Below are 20,827 nucleotides of genomic sequence, written 5' to 3'. Positions count from 1 at the left end.
TATTCACTACGATTCCTGAGGCGTGTGTAAGTAACCTAATCGTGTGTAAATTTTTACCTCTTGGCCTTTGAAAAAGCTGAATCTCTTTGTTTTTTTTTATGAAATTATTTAACCAATGTGTGGGGGCTTTAGAGATTTGTTTTGTGACAATTTGAGCATGTATATCCAATTCATTTATTAGAAAAGAGTAAAATTTGATAACCATATCGTTCACATCGACAGTAGCCTCATGCCAGGGCACTGAAGCAGTATCAGCGCGATGAAATGCACGATGAAAAGCAGCATGTTATAATGTCTGTGTACTTGCGTTAAGCGATGAGTTGTTGGTATAAATTTTGGAGTTTGGAGTTTATAAGTGCTAACAATGAGATCATAATTTGAAAGTCCAAGGGCAGGGAGTTGAGTTGACAGAGTGCATCACATGGGCCGGGTCACACACGCCAATGACGTACAGCCCAGTGTTGGATGTAGCGGTGTGGTGGGTAGGTTGAAGTGGCAGTAAAAGTAGGTTACTAGATTGAAACATTCTAGTCAATTATGTTTGGTCGTGAGTATGATGTCCAGTCAAATTTGAGTTCTGGTCGCCCATGACAATAAAGTGACTGTAACGAGCCCAATGGATAAGTGTGTATTCATATTCAACAAGGAAGCCAATATTTGGGGCTTGATAGCATAAAATTTCAAGAATATTGTCCCGATTAAGAAAAGCTTGTTTCAAATGTGCACTCTGTTCAAAAATTGGCTATTTCGGCTAACAGGAACCTACTTTTAGTGCCTTATAAGATACGCCTTTCCAATGTTACCCTGACGAAAAAAATATACACATACATAGGGCTAGAAAATATTGTTGGTAAAAGTGTCTTCTTCCATTATACTAATCTACTTTTGTAGTGTTTGCCTTGTTGTCCCAATCAAGAAGGTATATTATACTCGTGCGTTCATCATATGTATATAATATTGACATAGTCTGTTGGTAGCATATGGCTTGTATTTAAAATCTAATCGTAGTAGGACATCGGGACGTTAAAATATATTTGGTAAGTGACGAGGCTCATATGTTTGAAATTGCATCTTTCTAAGACAGTGCTAAGTTGAAAAACAAAAACGTAGTTCTTCTAGAAGTTACAACCCTGTTTTGATAACTACAAATGTTTGATATTTATAAAATACTGTAGTTTTGTTTTTTGAGACTTGAGGCATATCTGTGTCAAACTTGAACTTTTCGGGATGTCGAGAAGTCAGGGAATTTGTGATAAGTGAGTGAGAGCTTTGATTTTTATATATAGAAATTATAATTATATTATTGCTTTGTAAATGTTTTATTATGAATATGAAAAATAAAATTTTGTATTTTGCCACCCACAATCTTTATTTCCATTCGTTAGCACAGAATAACATGCGCCTATATACCGGGTATGGCTATTCATATACAATCTCATATAAGTTTCAGATTTTCATGGGTTTTATCATCTTGTTAATTTTTATGTTAGTATTATTGTTGCAGTAGCAGGACTATTGTTGAAAATGTCAACAAGTTATTTTATTGTATGTTTTATATTGTTGGTTATGTTTAAACGGCTTATTACTAAGTCTTAGTAATTAAAAAGATAAAGAAAATGCACATTTATTACACTTCTACGAACAGTTATATTTGTGACCTTACTGGAAATGGACCCCTAAATCACAACTATCTCTCTTTTTGGATATCATTACTTAGGCCGCTGAGATCTCGTCTGTCGTTATATTCGTATAAAGCCAATTAGCTGGTTCAGATATTCAATGGTTATGTAATTTTGTATTATTGATTTTATAAAACACTGATAATAATTATTGTTAATAAATGTTTGACAAGAATTATATCAGTTCTTACTTTCGTAGGAGTCTGATAAGTTGTGATAATAATGACTAATCCAATACTATCTGTTTGCTTTTGTACTTTGATATTTTTTGGGCATTGGAAAGGCAGTTGGAGTGTCGGGAAAGTGGTGGCGGGAAATCAACAAGCCAATCTAAATAACATGCGATATAGGTTAACGTCATTAGTGAAACTAACCTCAAAAGATCTGAGGAGTAAAAGACAAATTGAATCTTATAGTTTGAATAAAATGGAACCTTTGGAAAAAGCCAAAGAATTAGCCGCAACTAGAGCAGTTGACGAGTACGTTAAGGTAAACAATTCAAATGACCTACTCCAAATATCTAGATTGTACCTAGGTAATTAACTAACTATCCTATTTTTAGAAAATGAGGCCTATTTCAATACATTCATTTTATTAGGAAACTGATACACTAATGAATATTTTGTTAATTTTTACTAAGCCTATATTATTTGTATGATTTGTATATATATATATATATATATATATATATATATATATATATATATATATATATATACATACATACATACCTAATATTTGCATCTCAAATCCTACACTATCAATCAATATAAAAGTACCTATAGTCCGCAATAACAATCATATGTTTTAAATTAACAAATTTTTATAACCAAAACTAGGAAAACTGAAGACGACCGTATTTGCTCCTCTTACAGTTACAGAAATTGTTTCTTTCCCACAAATTTCACATAATGGGTTTTTCGGAACGAGTCTAACATGATGAAGCCACGAAAAACATGTCCTCATCTTTCAAAGCAATGTGTAATTTTCTAAAATTGACTGCCATTTTTAATAATCAAAATGACTAATGTAAAATTTAAATATAACCCTACGTGTATTATTTTAAAGTGTTTACAGCTGTTGATATAGGTTATGTTAATTGTTCAAAATAATTAATCAGTATCTATTGATAATATTGATGGTTATGATTAAGTAATATCCTTAGTCAATTTCAATATAAAAAACCGGGTCTGCTTATCGTACCCTACCCAAAACAGTTGCCAATGGGTTAGGACTGTATTCCCCCAACAACATTTTAGCCTATTAAAACATAATTGACAATGCTCTCCCCCACATAAAAATAAATTTGTATAACTTTTTAACTTACCATATATTAACATCTATATTGGCAGGGCCATGTTGGCCAATTTTGAAGGGTTTTCCTAACTGTTGTATAATTTACATGCTTTATGCAAATGTAGACTTACTGAAAAAATTGAAACAAAACAACTAATATTGTGACTAGGCTATAGTAAACATTTACGCTTTTTTTGCTTAACCCTATATCTGGCAACTGCCGTATATACAGCAGTTAGACCACTCACGTACAGGCATTGCCCTATATACCTCAGTAAGCAGACTTCGGAAATTGGTTATTATTCGCATATTTTCAATATTTCAGTTTAAAACCAAATATCAATTGACGGCAGAATAATCGAGCTATTGATTGGAGTCTATTATTACTCAATAAATTAAACTTTATTCATCATTGTACGGTTAGAAGAAACGTGTTGTGCAACTGTTTTGACTATGATTGGACTGACTGTCTTATTAGTTACGTCTGCTGTTGTGTTTTTCTATCTTCTTTTTTGGTGTATATTCTTTTTTTGTTATTAGTATTATGGTTGATAAAGTCACACTTAACTTTTAGAACAAATCTAGTGATTTGAGAGAACTATTAGCTGAATTGAAACCGGCAAGGTTAAATTTTTTGTGAATAAACAAACGATAGCAACGATAAGCTAGTATTATTATTCCTTTAGATCTCCTGAAAACAATAATACGTAATAAGTCATAAATAGATTGAATTTCAGTGTTGTAAAGATGACTAATTCTATTCTTAAGGAAAATTCCTCCTTCTATTTCATATAACTTTTTAATCAGTTTATATTTCTTCCTATATAATGCGACTTGACACTTGCCTGAAAAACGGTTTAGTAACTATTGTTATAAATTGAATAATTTGTTTGATCGTATTTCAGGACAATTTTATTGTGGGAGTTGGTAGTGGCTCAACAATAGTTCATGCTGTTAAACGAATTGGTGAGTCATAAAATACTAATTAGATTTTATCAGTAAAATATTGTACTGTGGGAGTTGGTAGTGGCTAATAAACAACATACAAAGTTTGCATGAAAAGTTTCTGGCTGATTATTAAGTGACTGGTCATCTCAGATCAGTTATGGAGATGGAGAGGGTACCCTTCTGAGACTCACTAGGCATTCTCTACCCTCCTCTTCAAGTCTGTGAGTCACAGCGCTCTGTGTTGTATGTGCTAGCATCGCATTTCATTATGATTGAAGTTAGAGCAAAGAGTTTGCAGAAACTTTACTATTATGTTTCAGAGATAATATATGTGATACACAGAGCTTTTAATATTGAATATATAGCTACACTGGAATAAAATAGTGATTTAGATGTTTCAAGATAGCCGCATTTGAAGATCTGCAACCTGGCAGGCCTACAATTACCAGAAATCCAAAAACACGGTTAATTTTTCTAATCTTAAAAATTTTACTAACTGCAGATCTTGAGATCTCAAGATTACTGTCATATCAATAGTTTTTGTTAATTGCTGCATAAACATGTACGTTTGTGACAATTACGGAAAACATTCTGCTTGGTCTCGGGTCACTCTCCACTCAGTTGTCTGAGTATTATCTATAAACTTTACACCAAAACTTTTTGTATCATACAGATTATCTTTGTAGCAAATGTGAAGCGACACAAGCACATGTAATAACATGTGAAATAGGGAACTGCAACTCACTTACTTAGTAGAATACAGAGAATTACTTGGTGACAGTTTCTGAAGAGTCCCCCTTCAACCAGCCACTGAAGAGAGGTTGGATATTTTTTGGGCAATCTTTGTAGTTCAAGCTGTGAAATAAATTGATTAGTTGCAAAAATTTTATTTATATCATTGATATAAATTTTGGCACATTAATACTTTTGGAGATTTACTACAACAATGGTTCATCTTTTAAGAGGTCTCTATTTGTTCATCAAAATAATTGGGTAATGGAAATATTTTAAAACAGTTTTTAAGATTACTTTTTTTCTATAGTGCTTTTAAGAACATTATTTTCATTGCTTATCATTAAATGAATAGATAATGGTTAATAAAATCACAAGGAAAAATAAACTAGTATAAACATTATAAATTTCATTGCCGCGGAACGTTTTGGTTTCATAAAGTTTGTGTATGTGTTGAAAATTTATAGATGGTTTGACTTGTTTGAAAGTCCATATGTATATGGTTGGCAAATCAGCTAAGAAGGTTTCATCATACTGTGAAATTTCTGATACTGATAAAAATCTCAGAATTAAAAGGTGAATTACTGTGCTGTACAGAATTACTCTTTTACTGTATTACTTGTGCTGAGTACTTCAAATTTTACATTGTCTTTTGTTCTAGCTCAGAGAGTTCAAACTGAACATTTGAATCTTGTCTGTGTCCCGACTTCTTTTCAAGCAAGGCAATTGATCGTTGAACACAAATTAATACTTAGTGATCTGGAAAATCATCCTCAGGTAAAAACTTATAATATTAACTTTTATGTTTTACTAGCAGTTTACCCACGGCTTCAAACGCAATTTTCAAAATAGAAGGCCATAGCTTTCTGAATGAAAGCATTTATAATGTATTATGATGGAGCCTTTCAATTTTTTTTTAAACATAAGTGGATATATCAGATACATATTATTTATTATAATAATATATATTATTTTTATAATAATAAAAATACTATTATTATAAATAGTATTTTTTAGAAATTCAAAACGTAAATAAAACTTTGACTGGTTCGATTTTAGGTTTTGTTGTATGAATAAACATATCCATATGTCTCGAAAACCTAATTTTGCCAAAAAGTGTGTTGACTTCCGTTTGTTTAGATTAATTTTATATCTAAGCTATTTGAGTGCTATCTAAGTGCTATAGTTAAGTTTGACTTGTGCCCTGGTCAAGAAAATATATACCAACAGAAACCAACTTCGTTTAAAAACCTTCCTCTTCAGCTCTTTTAATTTACTTTCTGTCTTCAGAGTATTCAAGCGCCCATACGACCAAAAAGTTACTGTGGTCAAAAGAGTCAGATAGGACCAATTAAATTCACTTCCACTTTAATTTATTTATGGTTACACAGTTGAGTTAGTGTTGTTGCTCTAACCAAGAAAATAAAAAAAATATGCGGGTTTTGGAATCCAACTTAGATTTAAAAGCGTCTAGTTATGGGTCTACCATGTTTCTGGTGCTATAGGTAATATTGGTTTTTCTCAAATAAAGAAAATAGCTTTGGAAATGCTAATAAAAGATGTAAACTACAAGAGAAATGGTTATTGTGGGTTATTGAAGATGCCTTTTTGAAATGTACAGTTCCGTAGTATATTATTCTGTTATAAGTCATTGTATTAAAATCCGTTTAGAAAATGTAGATACACAAACAGACCAACACAAAAACCGATTTTAATTTATACTATGTATTGATTATTTTAATTTCAAGGCCTTCGATACAAAAGTTATAGTGAATGTGTATGGATTAATGGAACTGTCGATCATGATGCAATATTTGAATGTGATGAAGTAGTATTGAGCAGTTTTCACTAGTTTAAAGATTAACCTAGATTATTTAGTTGAGCTGTAGCCAATTGACTTGATCCAACAGATAAGATTACGATTTTGTTTAAATTGATATTCTCTCATCAGACACATATTAGCATTGATGTGTATCTTGTTGGCTGACATCACTGATCAATTTAATTTTACTATGAAGTACTTAGCATTCAATACGATGATGTAAGCAGGATCAGTTATAGCATAGCCTTGATTTTTGATTGTTTGTGTTCATGCTTTAGACATGCAATGCTGTTTTATCTCCTATTATAAAAATTTCAGTCTGTTATTGGACTATTAAATAGAAAACATTACTTTTTTCCCTGTTTAAAGTTTAGAAGAAGTGTGGTGATCTTAAAAAATTAAGTTTTAATTTTCAATGGAGAATATTACTTTTATAACTCCTAACTTAAAAAAAGAGAGTTTCACAAAAATACCCATCCATATATGTATAAGTAGTGTTTGTAACCAGTAATCTTGAGTAAATTTTGTATGCATGTATCTTTAAAAATACCCAGATATATTTTAATCATATCTAGTTTTATTTTTGTATATTATAAGCTTATTCATAAAAACTCATCTTAAAATTGTATATGATGGGTGATCAGAAAGTAAGTACCTTTTTTTTTTTAAAAAAAAACAAGTAAAACAAATTTTTCAACATAATTTTATTTTTACGTGAATGCCCAAACCTTAAACTATTTTCGACATAGTGGTTGACACTTGTCAATACTAATAAGTTTTGTGCAGACATTGTCGCCTTGAATATTTGTTTCTTTGGGGATTGTGTGTGTTGCCACTGCATTGACTGCTGTTTGGATTCCGGTGTTAGGTGACGGACCCAAGTTTCATCACCTGTCACAATTTTGTTTAAAAAATCCTTACCATTATCTCTGTACCGTGTGAGCAATCGAGTCTCCTGGTTTTGTGCATATCAGTGAGTATTTTTGGAACCCATCGGGAACACAGCTTGTGATAAGGGGTCCTTAACAGTTTCGTACAAAAGAGTGCATGATGTATTTTGGAAAACGTCAGATATCGTTGTCATAGTGAATCGTCTGTTCTCTTGGATTTTTTCGTCAACTGCCTTATCAGATCAGGTGATGAGAGAAGGCCAACTGATCCGATTCTCATCATGCACATTTGTTTAACCGCCATTGAACATTCTAACCCACTTTCTCACCATACCTTCACTCATTACTTCATCTCTGAAAACATTTTGAAGTTTACAATCAATTTCAGCCGGTTTCACATTCCTTGCGTTCAAAAATCTTATTACAAAACGAATCTCACAATCGGCGGGATCACTTATTGTCTTAAACACTTTAAACATTCAGAGAAAACTGAAAACACAAGGTAGAACAACTAAAATGGTGTGAGTCGATAGCCAGTGAACAAGGACGACTAGAGTGCATGCACGGAACACTGATTGCAGCGCTACAGAAGCAGTAGAATGGAACAGAACTTACTTTCTGAACAAGCTTCATACAAATCATATAGTTGATTTGGGATTGATGAAATTCAACACCATACAAGCTTTATATGTTAATATTTTTTAGGAATGTTTTCGTGTTAATAATATTTTATTATGAAAAAATTTTGCTTGTAAAATATATTCAAACTTTTTTATGTACACGAAACAGATTTACCTTATAGTAAATCATGAAACATAATAATGTCTTAACAATGAAAGTAAGTTACTGCCTTATTAATTAACAAACATATCCCAAATGTTAAAACTGGATAAGAAATACAAAATAATTTAGCAAACCCTGATCATTTTTAATTGTATCAGTTGTATGATGGACAGGTAATCCATCTAGGAGGTAGAAGTAGATAAATTGAAAAGGCAGTTGACATGTATGCCAGCATGTTGGGACATATGTCATCATCCCTCTACATCCCTTCTGTTTTGTCTCAAAACTTCGGAAACTTGTTTCAGGCTTCATCGAAGCCTCAATTAGTAAGACAAAAACTAAGAACTATATTAAAAAGGATATGTTATTATGACATCATTGACTTAAGGTTTATGATTTATAGATTAAAACTAGACAGTTCAGTTTAAAAGGATTTAGTACATTAACAAAATGTTTTTGTTGAATTGTTCTACTGCTTTTAAAATTTTTCTACAAATATATCAAGGAATATGTGCTGACTAAGTAGTTAAAAACAGTTAAAGAATTCTCAACTGTTTGAAAATATGATAATTTAAGATTTTATTAGCCCCAAACGAATAATCTCTGCTCAGATTAATTTGTATGTATGTGAATGTTGCAGCTAGATGTTGCCATCGATGGAGCAGATGAAGTGGATGAAAACAAGGTGCTCATTAAAGGTGGTGGTGGCTGTTTGACACAGGAGAAAATTGTTGCCTCTTGTGCCAAGGAGCTGATTATAATTGCAGATTACACGTAAGGTGTTCAAATTGTATTTATTTCAATATACTCAGAATACAAAAGGCTTGAGATATATTAAATTTAAACATAATAGGTAAATACAATATTATTTTCCTTTCTAAAAAAAACCTACATGGGCTGATATAGCGTGTGATTATGCTCAGGCTATTTATAGTGGTGAATTGATAATTATGTGAGTATGCTTGTTGGCATTTTGAGTAAATAACTAAAAAATCAAAAAAATTTATTGTGGAAAAATAAATGGAAAAATACAAAATAAACGGAATAAGTGGGAATTTTTGTATGAAAACTACCTACTAGACTGAATTAAACTAAACTAGAACAGTAATTAAATTAACATTTCTGTTAAAGAGAATTACTCATTTGAAAAAATACGAAGGTATTCATACTAGTAAATAGGAGTGAAGAGTGGTCAGCAATGAGGCTATATTTGACTCATTTTGTAAGCATATGTTGTATAAAATTATAGATGTAGTGAAAATTAGTTACTAAACAGAATTTGCTAATAGAAATAGAGAAACTAAGTGTAGCAGACTGTACAATATGAGTGGATAAATTTGACATGTAATAGAAAATGAGCTAAAAGAGATTTCATTTGTCTAAAGCTGGTGAGTAGATCAAATCTTTGTGTTATCCTTTTATAAAAATACATAGACATTTTACATTCTATGTAAACATTTAAATATGTAAATTTTTTGTTGAGTTTGCTATCTGTGATTGTGAATTTAAACTGCAATAAGCTTATTAAATCGATTGCTAACATGAAAATATATTGATTATAGCCTAAAATGTATAATCATTATTTGATTATTTATGTGTAACTCATAATATTGAACTTTTATTGAAACAGGATGTGGTGTTCAAAATAAAAAGATATTACATACAATAACGTTGACTTTTTCTGTTAAGTACAAGGATTTGTAAATGCCTGTTTTCAAATCATTAGAATAAAGACATTTCCTATTGTGAACTTTTTTTATAAACATTTTAACCATTGTATTTTAATTATTGTATATATTATATAATACCTAGTCTTAATATTAAATTCGCTTCAATTAACTCTTTGTGCAGTAAAAACTCTAAACATCTTGGTGAAAACTACAAGAAAGGTATTCCTATTGAAGTGATTCCCATGGCGTATGCTCCGATTAGCCTCAAGATAAAGAAGCTTTATGGAGGAGAGATTGGTTTGCGCATGGCTAAAATGAAGGCTGTAAGTATATTAAGTATAGGCTCTTTATTAAATTGACTGTAGCCTTTTTTTAAATTTGTTATCACTTTGTGGATATATTTTGGTCTTCTTTTCCAGCTTTTGTACTCTTAAGTGATATATCAGATTCCTTGTCAGTTTAGCACAATCATCACAACCATGTTTAAGTAATTCGTTTACAATTATAAATTTGTGTGTAGTTACAGTCTTAAAGGCATTTAGTAAGCTTGACAGTAACATTTCTTATTTCAAATTTTTCTAGTGAGAACAGAGTTTATCCAGATAAGAAAATCAAAAGTTTTAGGAAAAATGCACTTTTAACTGTACGTTTGAGCAAATATTAAGTATATACACTGCTTGATCAGTAATGTAATGCAATTCTTCGTAGTTTTTTGACAGAAGTAGGCTTCTCAGACCTGTGTATGTACGCATATTTTCTTGATTGGGGAAACAAGGCAAAATCAACTATGCCACAAAAAATACATTAGAGTAAATTACAATAGCCATAAATATACACTTTTTGACTTATTTTCTTGATTGTGACAATAAGGCAAACTCAGCATTGGTGTTGGAAATGTAATTCACTCGACCCATGAGTACTCTTACATGTGCCAAGCCTACAAAATTGTATGCGAAGCTGTGGGAAACTGCTAGAAATCAACAAATTTTTGTAGTAATTCATTATTAAAGTCTTGATTCAAATTTCAATCAGTGGAGAGAGTGCATTGTGTTATGTTGTCCACTTTGGCACAATCATGCTCTAGAATGGTATATATCTGAGTTTAAAAAAAGAAACATTCAACGTTTTATAGGAAGTTTAACCAATTAAAGTTTTGTACCAATTTGTTTTGAGCAGGCTACTTTCATACTTGGAATATCTTATATTTTCTCCTCTCACCTGTCAATTAGCCAATTAGTTATATGGATAATAATAGGTAACTGACACTCTTCAAAGTCATAACAAAAAGCAAATATCTGCAAGTCGATATGGGGTTGCTAATTAAACTATAATAATATAAATGACTAATGATCACAGTAATTTTAAAATGTAATAAAGTAAAGATAACAAGTTATTAAAAACAATGTAATACTCGTAATAATAACACATTTTATAAGCTCCCGTGATTAAATACTGAAAGTCGATCAAAATGCTAAAACTAATGAAAAGAAGTTAAGTATTATATATTTGGAGTGGCATGAGATATAGAAAAAAATTACCAAAACAAAACTGCCAGTTGCTGATATTTGTTGCTTGCAACCAGTCTTTCTGCATGCAGATGTTTAACTCTAGAATTGGGAACCATCGGATTTCCAATATTTTTCCTTGTTTGTAATGTGGCAACCATTGGATTTCCGACGATCCTGTACTGTTTTACTTTAACTCATGATATAATGTTTAACCAATAATGAAGTATTGATTGAGACCTCTGCAGTACAGTACCGGTAGCTGCAATTAAATTAGGAATTTTTACCACTACTGTACTTACAGTAAAATCTACATTGTTTAAAATTCCAAGTTTGTAATGACATTTTTTGTTAAAAAAAATGTTAATTTTGTACATATTGTGTATATATTTTCAATACTTGAAAACAAACATTTTTAGTTACTTTCTAACTAAGTTTAGCATCTTTTACTTAAAATATGATGTTTTTTTTTTAAATAAATAACAATTTTCATGCATATATCTCAAATAATAAGCTCAAAATAAAATAATGGAGAAAGTATTACAAGTAATGTTTTGTATGATTTTGGTGGTAATTTACTCAAACTTTATCTAGGAAATTCTACTGTTTTATTATTCACTGTTCACAAAGCTACTTTAGAAGTAAGTAAACATACTGTGCATTTGGAAAACAAAATACATAACCTTCAACTTGACGTTCAAGTTCTTCATCCTCATATAAATCATGAATCAGCAGACAATCTTTGAGCATGAGAAATAATTACATTTTTCACACTTTCATCATTGTAAATGATATCAGATTTCAGTTGTAATCACTGTCTAATAGCAAAGTAACGACAGAGTAGAACAGTTTTGTTTACACAATGATTAATCAAAATTTTTCCCTTGATTAAAACTATGACTATTTAATATTTATAAGTTACATAATTATTTTGTGCCAGATTTATAATCTGTGGAATATACATATTTGAAAAAATTGCAAAAAACATTAAAAACATATGTGCAATTTATAAACAATTTAGTGAACCTTTGCACAAAGGCAAAAATCAGCCTGCTACTCAAGGAAATTCTGTCTGCCACTTCTACTGTTAAAGAGTAGTAAATAAACATACCCCTCAGATGAAGTTACCATTTCATGAATTTATTGTATTTTTAGCCCTTTAAATTTTCTTGAAGTACCTCCTTTAACTTGGTGTCATGTTTTGGTCTTGATATTCTTTGGGGTATATCCCACACTATATATAGTTGAAAGTTTAAACAAAACAGAAAAAAACCAGTGTTCATGTTTTAATTTTTGAGTTCTCAGAACCCTTCATCATCAGAAACTGATTTAATGAAACAGAGAAACAGAACCTAAACCAAGAATTAAAAACATAACCAAATAAATATAACCTTTATATATAACACTATTTAATAATAATTTGATTGGGGACGACATTAGAAAAAATTTACTTTGTTTTTTTGTTCTTATATTTTTGTTTAGCAAATTTTATTATAAGAACAAAAATAATATTATCATGATAAAACAACATGTTTCAGGTTCTTTCTTTATTTTGTGTAAGAATACAAAAGTTGATGTTGATTGGTTGGAAAATAAGGATAAAAAAATACAAATACACAACATAGTCGCCTGTCTGATGACGCACCTGGAGTGACATGTGCAACACCTTTTAAATGATAAAAAAGATAGGTATTACCAACATGGCTGCAAAAAGTATTTGTAGAGAGTTCATAGGACATTAGTTAACATAGAGAATTATGATTTTAGGATATATCCTGACTCATAAACATTAAAACAATAGTGTGTTACATCTGTTTGTGCAAGACTAGTGCGTGCTACATATTATAACTCGCTCATCCAAGGGTTAATTTATATATATATATATATATAAGTTAGGAACAATTTTTTGTTTAATATGGCTCAAAATATGCCATCTGTGTAGAAAAAAACATGTACTATAAGAAGTAAACAAATTATTAAAATATTTCATATAAAATTCAGTAATAATCAATGAATTTTAACATGTTAATTAATACATGAATTAATACATGTTAAAAATAATCAAATAATGTTAAAAATTATGAAGTAATCAAAAATATAATCTAACATTTAAACAGTTCTTAGTGATTGTATTTTCATTGCTGTGGTCATTACTTAAGATTTTTCAATAAAATATGTTTTAGCTGTAAGCAAAGTTTAAACATTTTTTGTCACATTTAATGTGTTTTAGTTTTACTGAAGCAAATTGGTGTGACAGGTTTACAGTTTAGTTGTTGAAGAATAGGTAGGCTTCAGTGTCAGATTAAAGAAATAACTCATTTCAGTTTTTAAAAGAATTGTCGTAATATTAGTCACATTTCCCTCAGGAATCGTCCATGGTTGAAAAGAAATAGAGTATTTAAATAAAAAGAAGGATAGATTGCACAATAGTCATGACAGAAATGAAGAAAGTGCTTTGTTTACGGTTTGACATAACCACAAGGTGGATACAATGGATCACTAGAAACAACTAGGAGAAAACTGCAAACTAGGAATTAGTTTTGACTAAACAAAGTCTTAGAGACTATAAACATAAAGAACATATCAAAGGCATTCATTTTATACATTATTTTAATGTCTGTGATAGGTAACAACTATTTTGACTAGATTCTTCTATCCATGAAAACAGATTGCCAGATTGATTCTTACAGTCAATTGTTTTATACACTAGAAGTGGTTGGATTGACTGAAAAATGGACATCCAACACTTATAACTACTTACTAGAGTTATTAAAGCTAGGTGTGGTTGCTCACTCACCGACCGATATGTTGAACTTGATAAGTCCTGAACTATTATTAGGAAAATATTAAATTGTGTTTGTTTGTAACGTTTACCCAAAATAAATAACTTTCTCTATAGTGCTCCCTTTAAGAGTGATAAAATGTAACTAAATTTGTAAATGTCCAGGGACCAGTGATAACTGACAATGGAAACTTCATACTGGACTGGTCGTTTCCGAGTGATATTGTGGACTGGAAAACTGTAGATACAACAATAAACATGATTCCAGGTAAGACTTGGTAATACATAGTTTGTAACTTTTAGTTTGACTCTTGAGTAAATTTTGTTTTATTTGATATTACACAAATAAATATTAATAAATGTACCGACCATTTTTGTATGAAAACTACTGAATTAATTTTTAAGTCTTTTAGAAGTGAATAGTTTTCAAATTACATAGACTGATTTTGAACTTTTATAATTTTTTGTCAAGCAATACTATTTTATATCAAAATCAAGTTTATCATACACAGCCAAATTTTACAGTATCTTATCCTTAAATTGAAACAATATGAGCAATATAAGCTTATTACACTGTTCTTAAACATTTTAACAAATTGTTTCGAATCTTAAAAAAGTTGAACTCCTGAAAGAGTCAAATGTTTTCTAAAACATCCCTTTATCAACCAAACTATGCCATAAAAATTACTGGTTTATTAATATAGGTCTGTGCCAATAGTCTTAAGCTAATTTGATACATATATATATATATATTTATTTATTTATTTATATTGAATTAATATGGTTGAAAGCCAGGGATTGTTACTAGTTGATAGGAAGACAGCAGACTTACCTTGAAAACTATCTTCTAGGGTCTACTGATTAAAAGAACATATATTTACACAAAATTAGAAATTGTCTATTGCAATCTTTTTCTACCATTAGAAAACATTCTAGTTGTCTATTCTCTTTGGGTGCATTGTTTTGTTGTAACATTTCTTTTTGTTTATTAATGTTTTTTGATTGACTGTGTAAATTCGACTTCAAGTTTTTTGTATCGTGATTTAAATATCAACCACTTCAATTTCTATTTTGTGGATGGGCATATTACAAATTCATCATAAGTATTTAGAATGAGATAGTATTTTAATATTATTGTGTTAAGAAACATCTTAAATTACCTCTGTCCAGGTGTGGTGGAAACTGGATTATTTGTTGGAATGGCGAAGAAGATATACTTTGGCATGTCCGATGGAAAGGTGCAAGTGATGTCTTGAAATCATATTTTGAAGTCTGTTGGGAAGTCTAAGACTGGTTTTATTAAGATCTATTAGTTTTTATTTCAAATGTGAATTTATATTATAATTTTTTGCCATATGTTATGATTTTCATTTTTTAGTTTTATCCTAAAATACTGCTTAAAATTGATTTAAAATCTTCTAAAAAATCTTCTAAATCTTCTTTAAAATTTCTAAATATTTGAATTCCTTCAAAAGGTATTTTTAACAAGAATAAGAAAATGTAAAATCAGTACAAAATATCTATAAACCTGTTATTGCACAGTAGAACCTGTTGTAAACACGTTGACTGTGACGGACACCTTGCTGCGTAGAATCAGATCGAGAGCCAAGATCACTTAGTATCGAGCCTCTGTTAAGGTGTTAACTACATGTATTATAGCTAGACAGTTATTATACAGTAGTTTAACACGTTGACTGTGGCGGACACCTTGCTGCGTAGAATCAGATCGAGAGCCAAGATCACTTAGTATCGAGCCTCTGTTAAGGTGTTAACTACATGTATTATAGCTAGACAGTTATTATACAGTAGTTTAACACGTTGACTGTGACGGACACCTTGCTGCGTAGAATCAGATCGAGAGCCAAGATCACTTAGTATCGAGCCTCTGTTAAGGTGTTAACTACATGTATTATAGCTAGACAGTTATTATACAGTAGTTTAACACGTTGAATGTGGCGGACACCTTGCTGCGTAGAATCAGATCGAGAGCCAAGATCACTTAGTATCGAGCCTCTGTTAAGGTGTTAACTACATGTATTATAGCTAGACAGTTATTATACAGTAGTTTAACACGTTGAATGTGGCAGACATGTGGCACAGAATCAGATTTGCTCAGTGAAGGTGTTAATTTTTTGTATACCCGTTTACAATCCAAGTCTAATTAAAGTAATAATTTTAAAATTTAGTATAAAGTCCTGTATAAGATGTATTAATTTTCTATCAGAGTTTATTTATCAGTAGTTTGATTGATATTTTGTTCATTTGTTTTTTATTTTATAACATTTCATTTCGGTTTCATGCATTCATGTAATAGCTCTTATTGTTAGTTTCACAATATTTTATTTTATTAATTGTCTTTTATTTTTTAATATTAAAGTGATATGATGTACTTACTTACATTACTTTTTATTAGAATAAAGATATTTTTTTAATTAAAGTACTTTTATTCTATTTTAATTCCTGGATATATTTATTATTGTTAACAGAATAATCTTAGTCAGAAATAAAAATGTTCTAGTTGTGAAAATTTATTTTATGATCTCTTATTCTTATCTGTTTACATATTCTTTAGTTCCATATACATTTTTTTATGATCATTGTATTGCTGTTCCTATAATGCGACTACTTTAGGATAAAAATTATAGATACCCGAGTTTAAAAGTTAACCACAAACTAAACTAGTAGAGCTACTATAACGGGAGTTACATTAACCCTTAGTCAGTGTCACAACTATTAATAGTTGTTCATGTTTTTGTCGAAAGCTGTTGCACAACAATATATTGTCATTTACGTTTTTGCAGAGAATTGTGTCATAAAAAGTATCGTTGTACAATAAATTTCCTGTAGAATAATTTTTGTGATGAATTAGATTATTTATATACCAATTTGTAGAGGATTAAATTCTTTACACAAATAACTTCTCATGCCTTTTACGTTTTGAAACCTGATTAATGAAAAATTACCTAAAATTCATGTATATATATATATATATACATGTAAATATGTTATATATTGTGTTATATCATATTTTAACTTTTTTTATTATAATGAAATGTTTAGATTTGTTATTTGCTATTTTCTAGTCTTATGGCTTTAGAATAGATTTTTACTTTTTTAGAAGGTTGCTGATACTTTAATACTTAAATTTAAATATTTCAAAAGTAATACATTTTCTTTTTAAGTTTTATAGCTTTAAGAGAACATGCTATTAACTGTTAGTCACTTATCTGGAGAACCAATTTTAAAGTGGAGCTACAGTTTAAAACTATGTTATAAAACAAAACAAAAATCATCTCAAATTCATAAATTTGTTACTATACAAACTTAGGTTTTAGTGTTCAATGTTAAAAAAAATGTTGAAAATAGTATTATCTTTTAAAACTAATAGTTCTTAATTTGTAATAAATATAGAGTTGAACAATTATTAGTAACAGATAATCACATTTTTTACAATTCATTAGCATTAAATATTAACATATAAGTTTTATAGTGAAATATTTAAGGATTTTAGATGAATTCCTATTTACAACGCAATCTTAAACTTTAGCCCTTGTTAAAAGCGGAGGCTCAGCTGCTCATTGCACAACATACTAATGGTCTCTCCCAAAATTTAATGATTTATATGTTAAATTGTTGCTATCTGTGAATTTCACAGAAAGATTAATAAAACAGAATTCGAAAAACATGTTTACTGACAATCTTATATTCCAATTCAGTTGCACTATCCATGAACTTATGACTATTAAAATGTTTTCATTGTTGTGCTATGAAAGAACACAATCTATCAGTCACACGTATGTGGAGATGTGCAACAAACACATTCATTATTTCGTTTTTAAGTTTGTAGTTGTTTTAAGTTCTATGAATTTACAAGAAATCCAATGGAAATAAATTAGACACTTTGGTGATAGTAATATTTATAACATTAAGATTTACAAAATCTAATTTGCGAGTCTTGTGACACTTCTCTATAAGACATAGATTTCAGAAGTTTGTTATTTGTTGTCAGTCATTTGTGACCAGGATGGTGTTGTCAAGGAGGAAATGAAGCTCAGACAACGTAGTATGGATATCCATACGCTGAAACATGAAAAGAATGTTGAATTCCTTTAAAGTTTTGAATTTATAAAATAATAAGAGTAAGAAAGTTACTAGCACTGAAGAAGTTATCACTCTAATACTAGTGCAAAATAAATCACAGATTTGTCCTCTTTTTTATGAAATTGTATTTCAATGCCAGGTAATTATGAGTAAACATTTATCAGTTATCATAGGAATTCTGAAGAGTTTAAGTAAAGCTTAACACAGTTAGGATGTTAAGTCCATGTACATTTGTTTTGTGAGCTGTTGTAAAGAGAGGTTATCAGGGGTATTAAATCAAAGCAATGACTGGAAGAATAAGCCTAACTTAAGATGTCTTTATCAAAAGATTACTAAAGTTACAGGATCAATGGCAATAGCTTTAAAAAGTATACATTTGTTATTGTAACAAAGTACATTGAAAGGGTAAGATAAGTTATAGAAGTTAATACCAGATGATAAAAGGGAAGAAGAAAGCATGAACACAATTTACAACCGTACCATGAACATGGCAGAGCTAGATCAGTAAAGTTTTGTTCATAAAAAACTTTAGTTAGATAATTAAGAGATACAAATTAATGCCTTACTCACCTATTCAAAACCTTCAAATTAAAGCAAAACTAACACCATTTTTCAGAATCTAACGTCTGGAGAACAAACGAACATATATTCTCCTAAGTTGAACGTGAGAGCTTAACTTTGCCTACCAGGATAAGAGGAAAATATGCTCTTAGTTTGATTGAAGACTAGCTCCTGAGCTAGTTTGATGTTGCCTTCTCAAACTTATCCAGAATTATCTGAACACTCCATTTAAATTAAAAGAAAAAAATCAATAGTATCTGGATTAATTGGTACTTAATCTGAAAGTCACATCTGGGAGTGATAAATACAAGGTGTTACTCTTAGCAACAAATAAGTAAACATCTAAAACAAACAATCTTAACAAGATTAAATTTAAGGTTATGGGTATAGTTGAAAGGTATTGAGACACCATCTTGTAAATGCCAGATGACCACTGATATGATGCTAAAATAGCTAGTTGAACAGTGTTAGAATATTTAGTGATAAAAATAATCTTACTGAAGATAAAATTGTTATGGCCATCAGTGCTGAGAACAAGATTGGGTGTAACAACAATAGATGTAACTGCAGACCAGTGCCTGGGGATAATACAATGGTTTAATATAAATGGTAATTTCTAATCATCTACATCCTGTCATATATTGCAACTGAAACCTGCTGCTTCTACAGAAACAGCTGAAGAGACAAATTGAAGCCGAAACTGATCACTCCAAAGCAAAATCAACAATAGCTTTTACTCATAGTTTAGTTTGCAATGACAATTATTGTCAAAACACAATTTGGTCAAAGTCACTCTTAAGCAAAGGATCCCCTTAGGGCAGGATAGAGGTGGTAAGAAAATATATTTTACTTAAATCTGATACTCTACTTTGCCAAACATCTTGTTTGATGAATTAGCACATTTCAAGTGATTTCAATGAATATGAAGTTCACATGTAGAGGAGAGAGGAGTCTTCAGTAGCCAGAACCTCCTCACAGATAAAAGATCTTGAAGGCAGGAAAAGTGCCAGATTTCAGACGCTGCACTTAGCAGAAGACAAAATGGAGCTATACTCAACATTCGCATTGAATCAACCCTTCCCACCATACATACTTGTGTTGTTAGGGTAGGCTTTGACAAGTGCATCTCTATATTTTGATTAAGAGTCACTTTAGTGTTTTGTGCTATAAAGAACAAGATGAAAACTAATGTTCCACCTGGAACATTAAAGAATTTATGACATTTTTAATGAATTATTGCAAACTAAGGGTTTGGGCAGTTTTTCAATCAAAAGCCGCAAGATACTTTGTGGCCTACGGATTTGGTTGTAAATCTTAGATTGTCTTATCAATAACACAACATTCTCAAGAATTCATATTTTTGTTTTTTATTTACAGATATATACAGTACCGCTCAAATTAATTGGAACACACAGGGAATTTCACTCTTTTCATCATGCGACATTTGGCATCACTGCAATAGTACTTTTATTTTGTTTTACTACAATTAACATCACAAACAATTAGTGCACATCTGATTCTTTGTGTTATACAAATTTCAGTGAAGTATTTGTAGTTTTTATTATTGTTGCAAGTATGTGTGTTTGTTTAACAAACTTTTTTTAGTTTTACAATAACTCAATTGATGGATACCACACCTAGAAAACGTCTCAAGATTATTACGCTACATTAGTATGGAATTATGTCTCAGAGGAAGATAGCTGAAGAATTTAAGGTAGGCCTAGCTACTGTTAAACAAATTGTTAAGCAATTTAATGAGACTGGCTCCTTTTTTGCTAACAGAATAGGAAATTGTGGTCGTAAAAGAAAAACCACACCTCAAACTGATCGCCAATTAATTAGGAATAGTAAGATCAACCCCAGGTTGTCGGCTGTAGATTTGGCACGAGAAATTAAAAAAAGTGGAGTTAATATTCATGTTAGTACTGTTAAAAGAAGGTTGGCAGAAGTTGGGGGAAAAGCTTACTGACCAAAGAAAAAGCAGCTTCTTACTGTGGCAATGAAAAAGAAACGCTTGCAGTGGGCTATAACCTACAAGAAGTTCTCTGTTGAACAGTG

The 20,827-nt window shown here is 30.4% G+C and overlaps 1 protein-coding gene across 1 annotated transcript; it reads left to right on the top strand.

The window, feature by feature from the left end:
* The first annotated feature begins 1,576 nt into the window (after positions 1 to 1,576).
* LOC124372869 (ribose-5-phosphate isomerase) lies at positions 1,577 to 15,463 on the top strand. Its single transcript, XM_046831283.1, has 7 exons — positions 1,577 to 2,168; positions 3,881 to 3,941; positions 5,317 to 5,432; positions 8,791 to 8,924; positions 10,002 to 10,143; positions 14,273 to 14,375; positions 15,278 to 15,463. Exons 1-7 carry the CDS (start codon positions 1,902 to 1,904, stop codon positions 15,361 to 15,363), a joined length of 909 nt encoding a protein of 302 aa, XP_046687239.1. The 5' UTR covers positions 1,577 to 1,901; the 3' UTR covers positions 15,364 to 15,463.
* The last annotated feature ends 5,364 nt before the right edge of the window (positions 15,464 to 20,827 follow it).

This window comes from Homalodisca vitripennis, chromosome 1 (assembly GCF_021130785.1).
Source record: "Homalodisca vitripennis isolate AUS2020 chromosome 1, UT_GWSS_2.1, whole genome shotgun sequence".
In the NCBI taxonomy this organism is placed as follows: Eukaryota; Metazoa; Arthropoda; class Insecta; order Hemiptera; family Cicadellidae; genus Homalodisca; species Homalodisca vitripennis.
Note: the sequence above shows the minus strand (reverse complement) of the source record. Positions and strands in the feature narration are given on the sequence as shown.

What these genes read in the sequence shown, in the direction of transcription:
- LOC124372869 (XM_046831283.1), top strand. Translation starts at nt 1,902, where the DNA reads ATGACTAATCCAATACTATCTGTTTGCTTTTGTACTTTGATATTTTTT. An exon ending in ATCTGGAAAATCATCCTCAG is followed by an intron (nt 5,433 to 8,790) that starts GTAAAAACTTAT and finishes TGAATGTTGCAG; the next exon opens with CTAGATGTTGCCATCGATGG. An exon ending in ATTATAATTGCAGATTACAC is followed by an intron (nt 8,925 to 10,001) that starts GTAAGGTGTTCA and finishes CTCTTTGTGCAG; the next exon opens with TAAAAACTCTAAACATCTTG.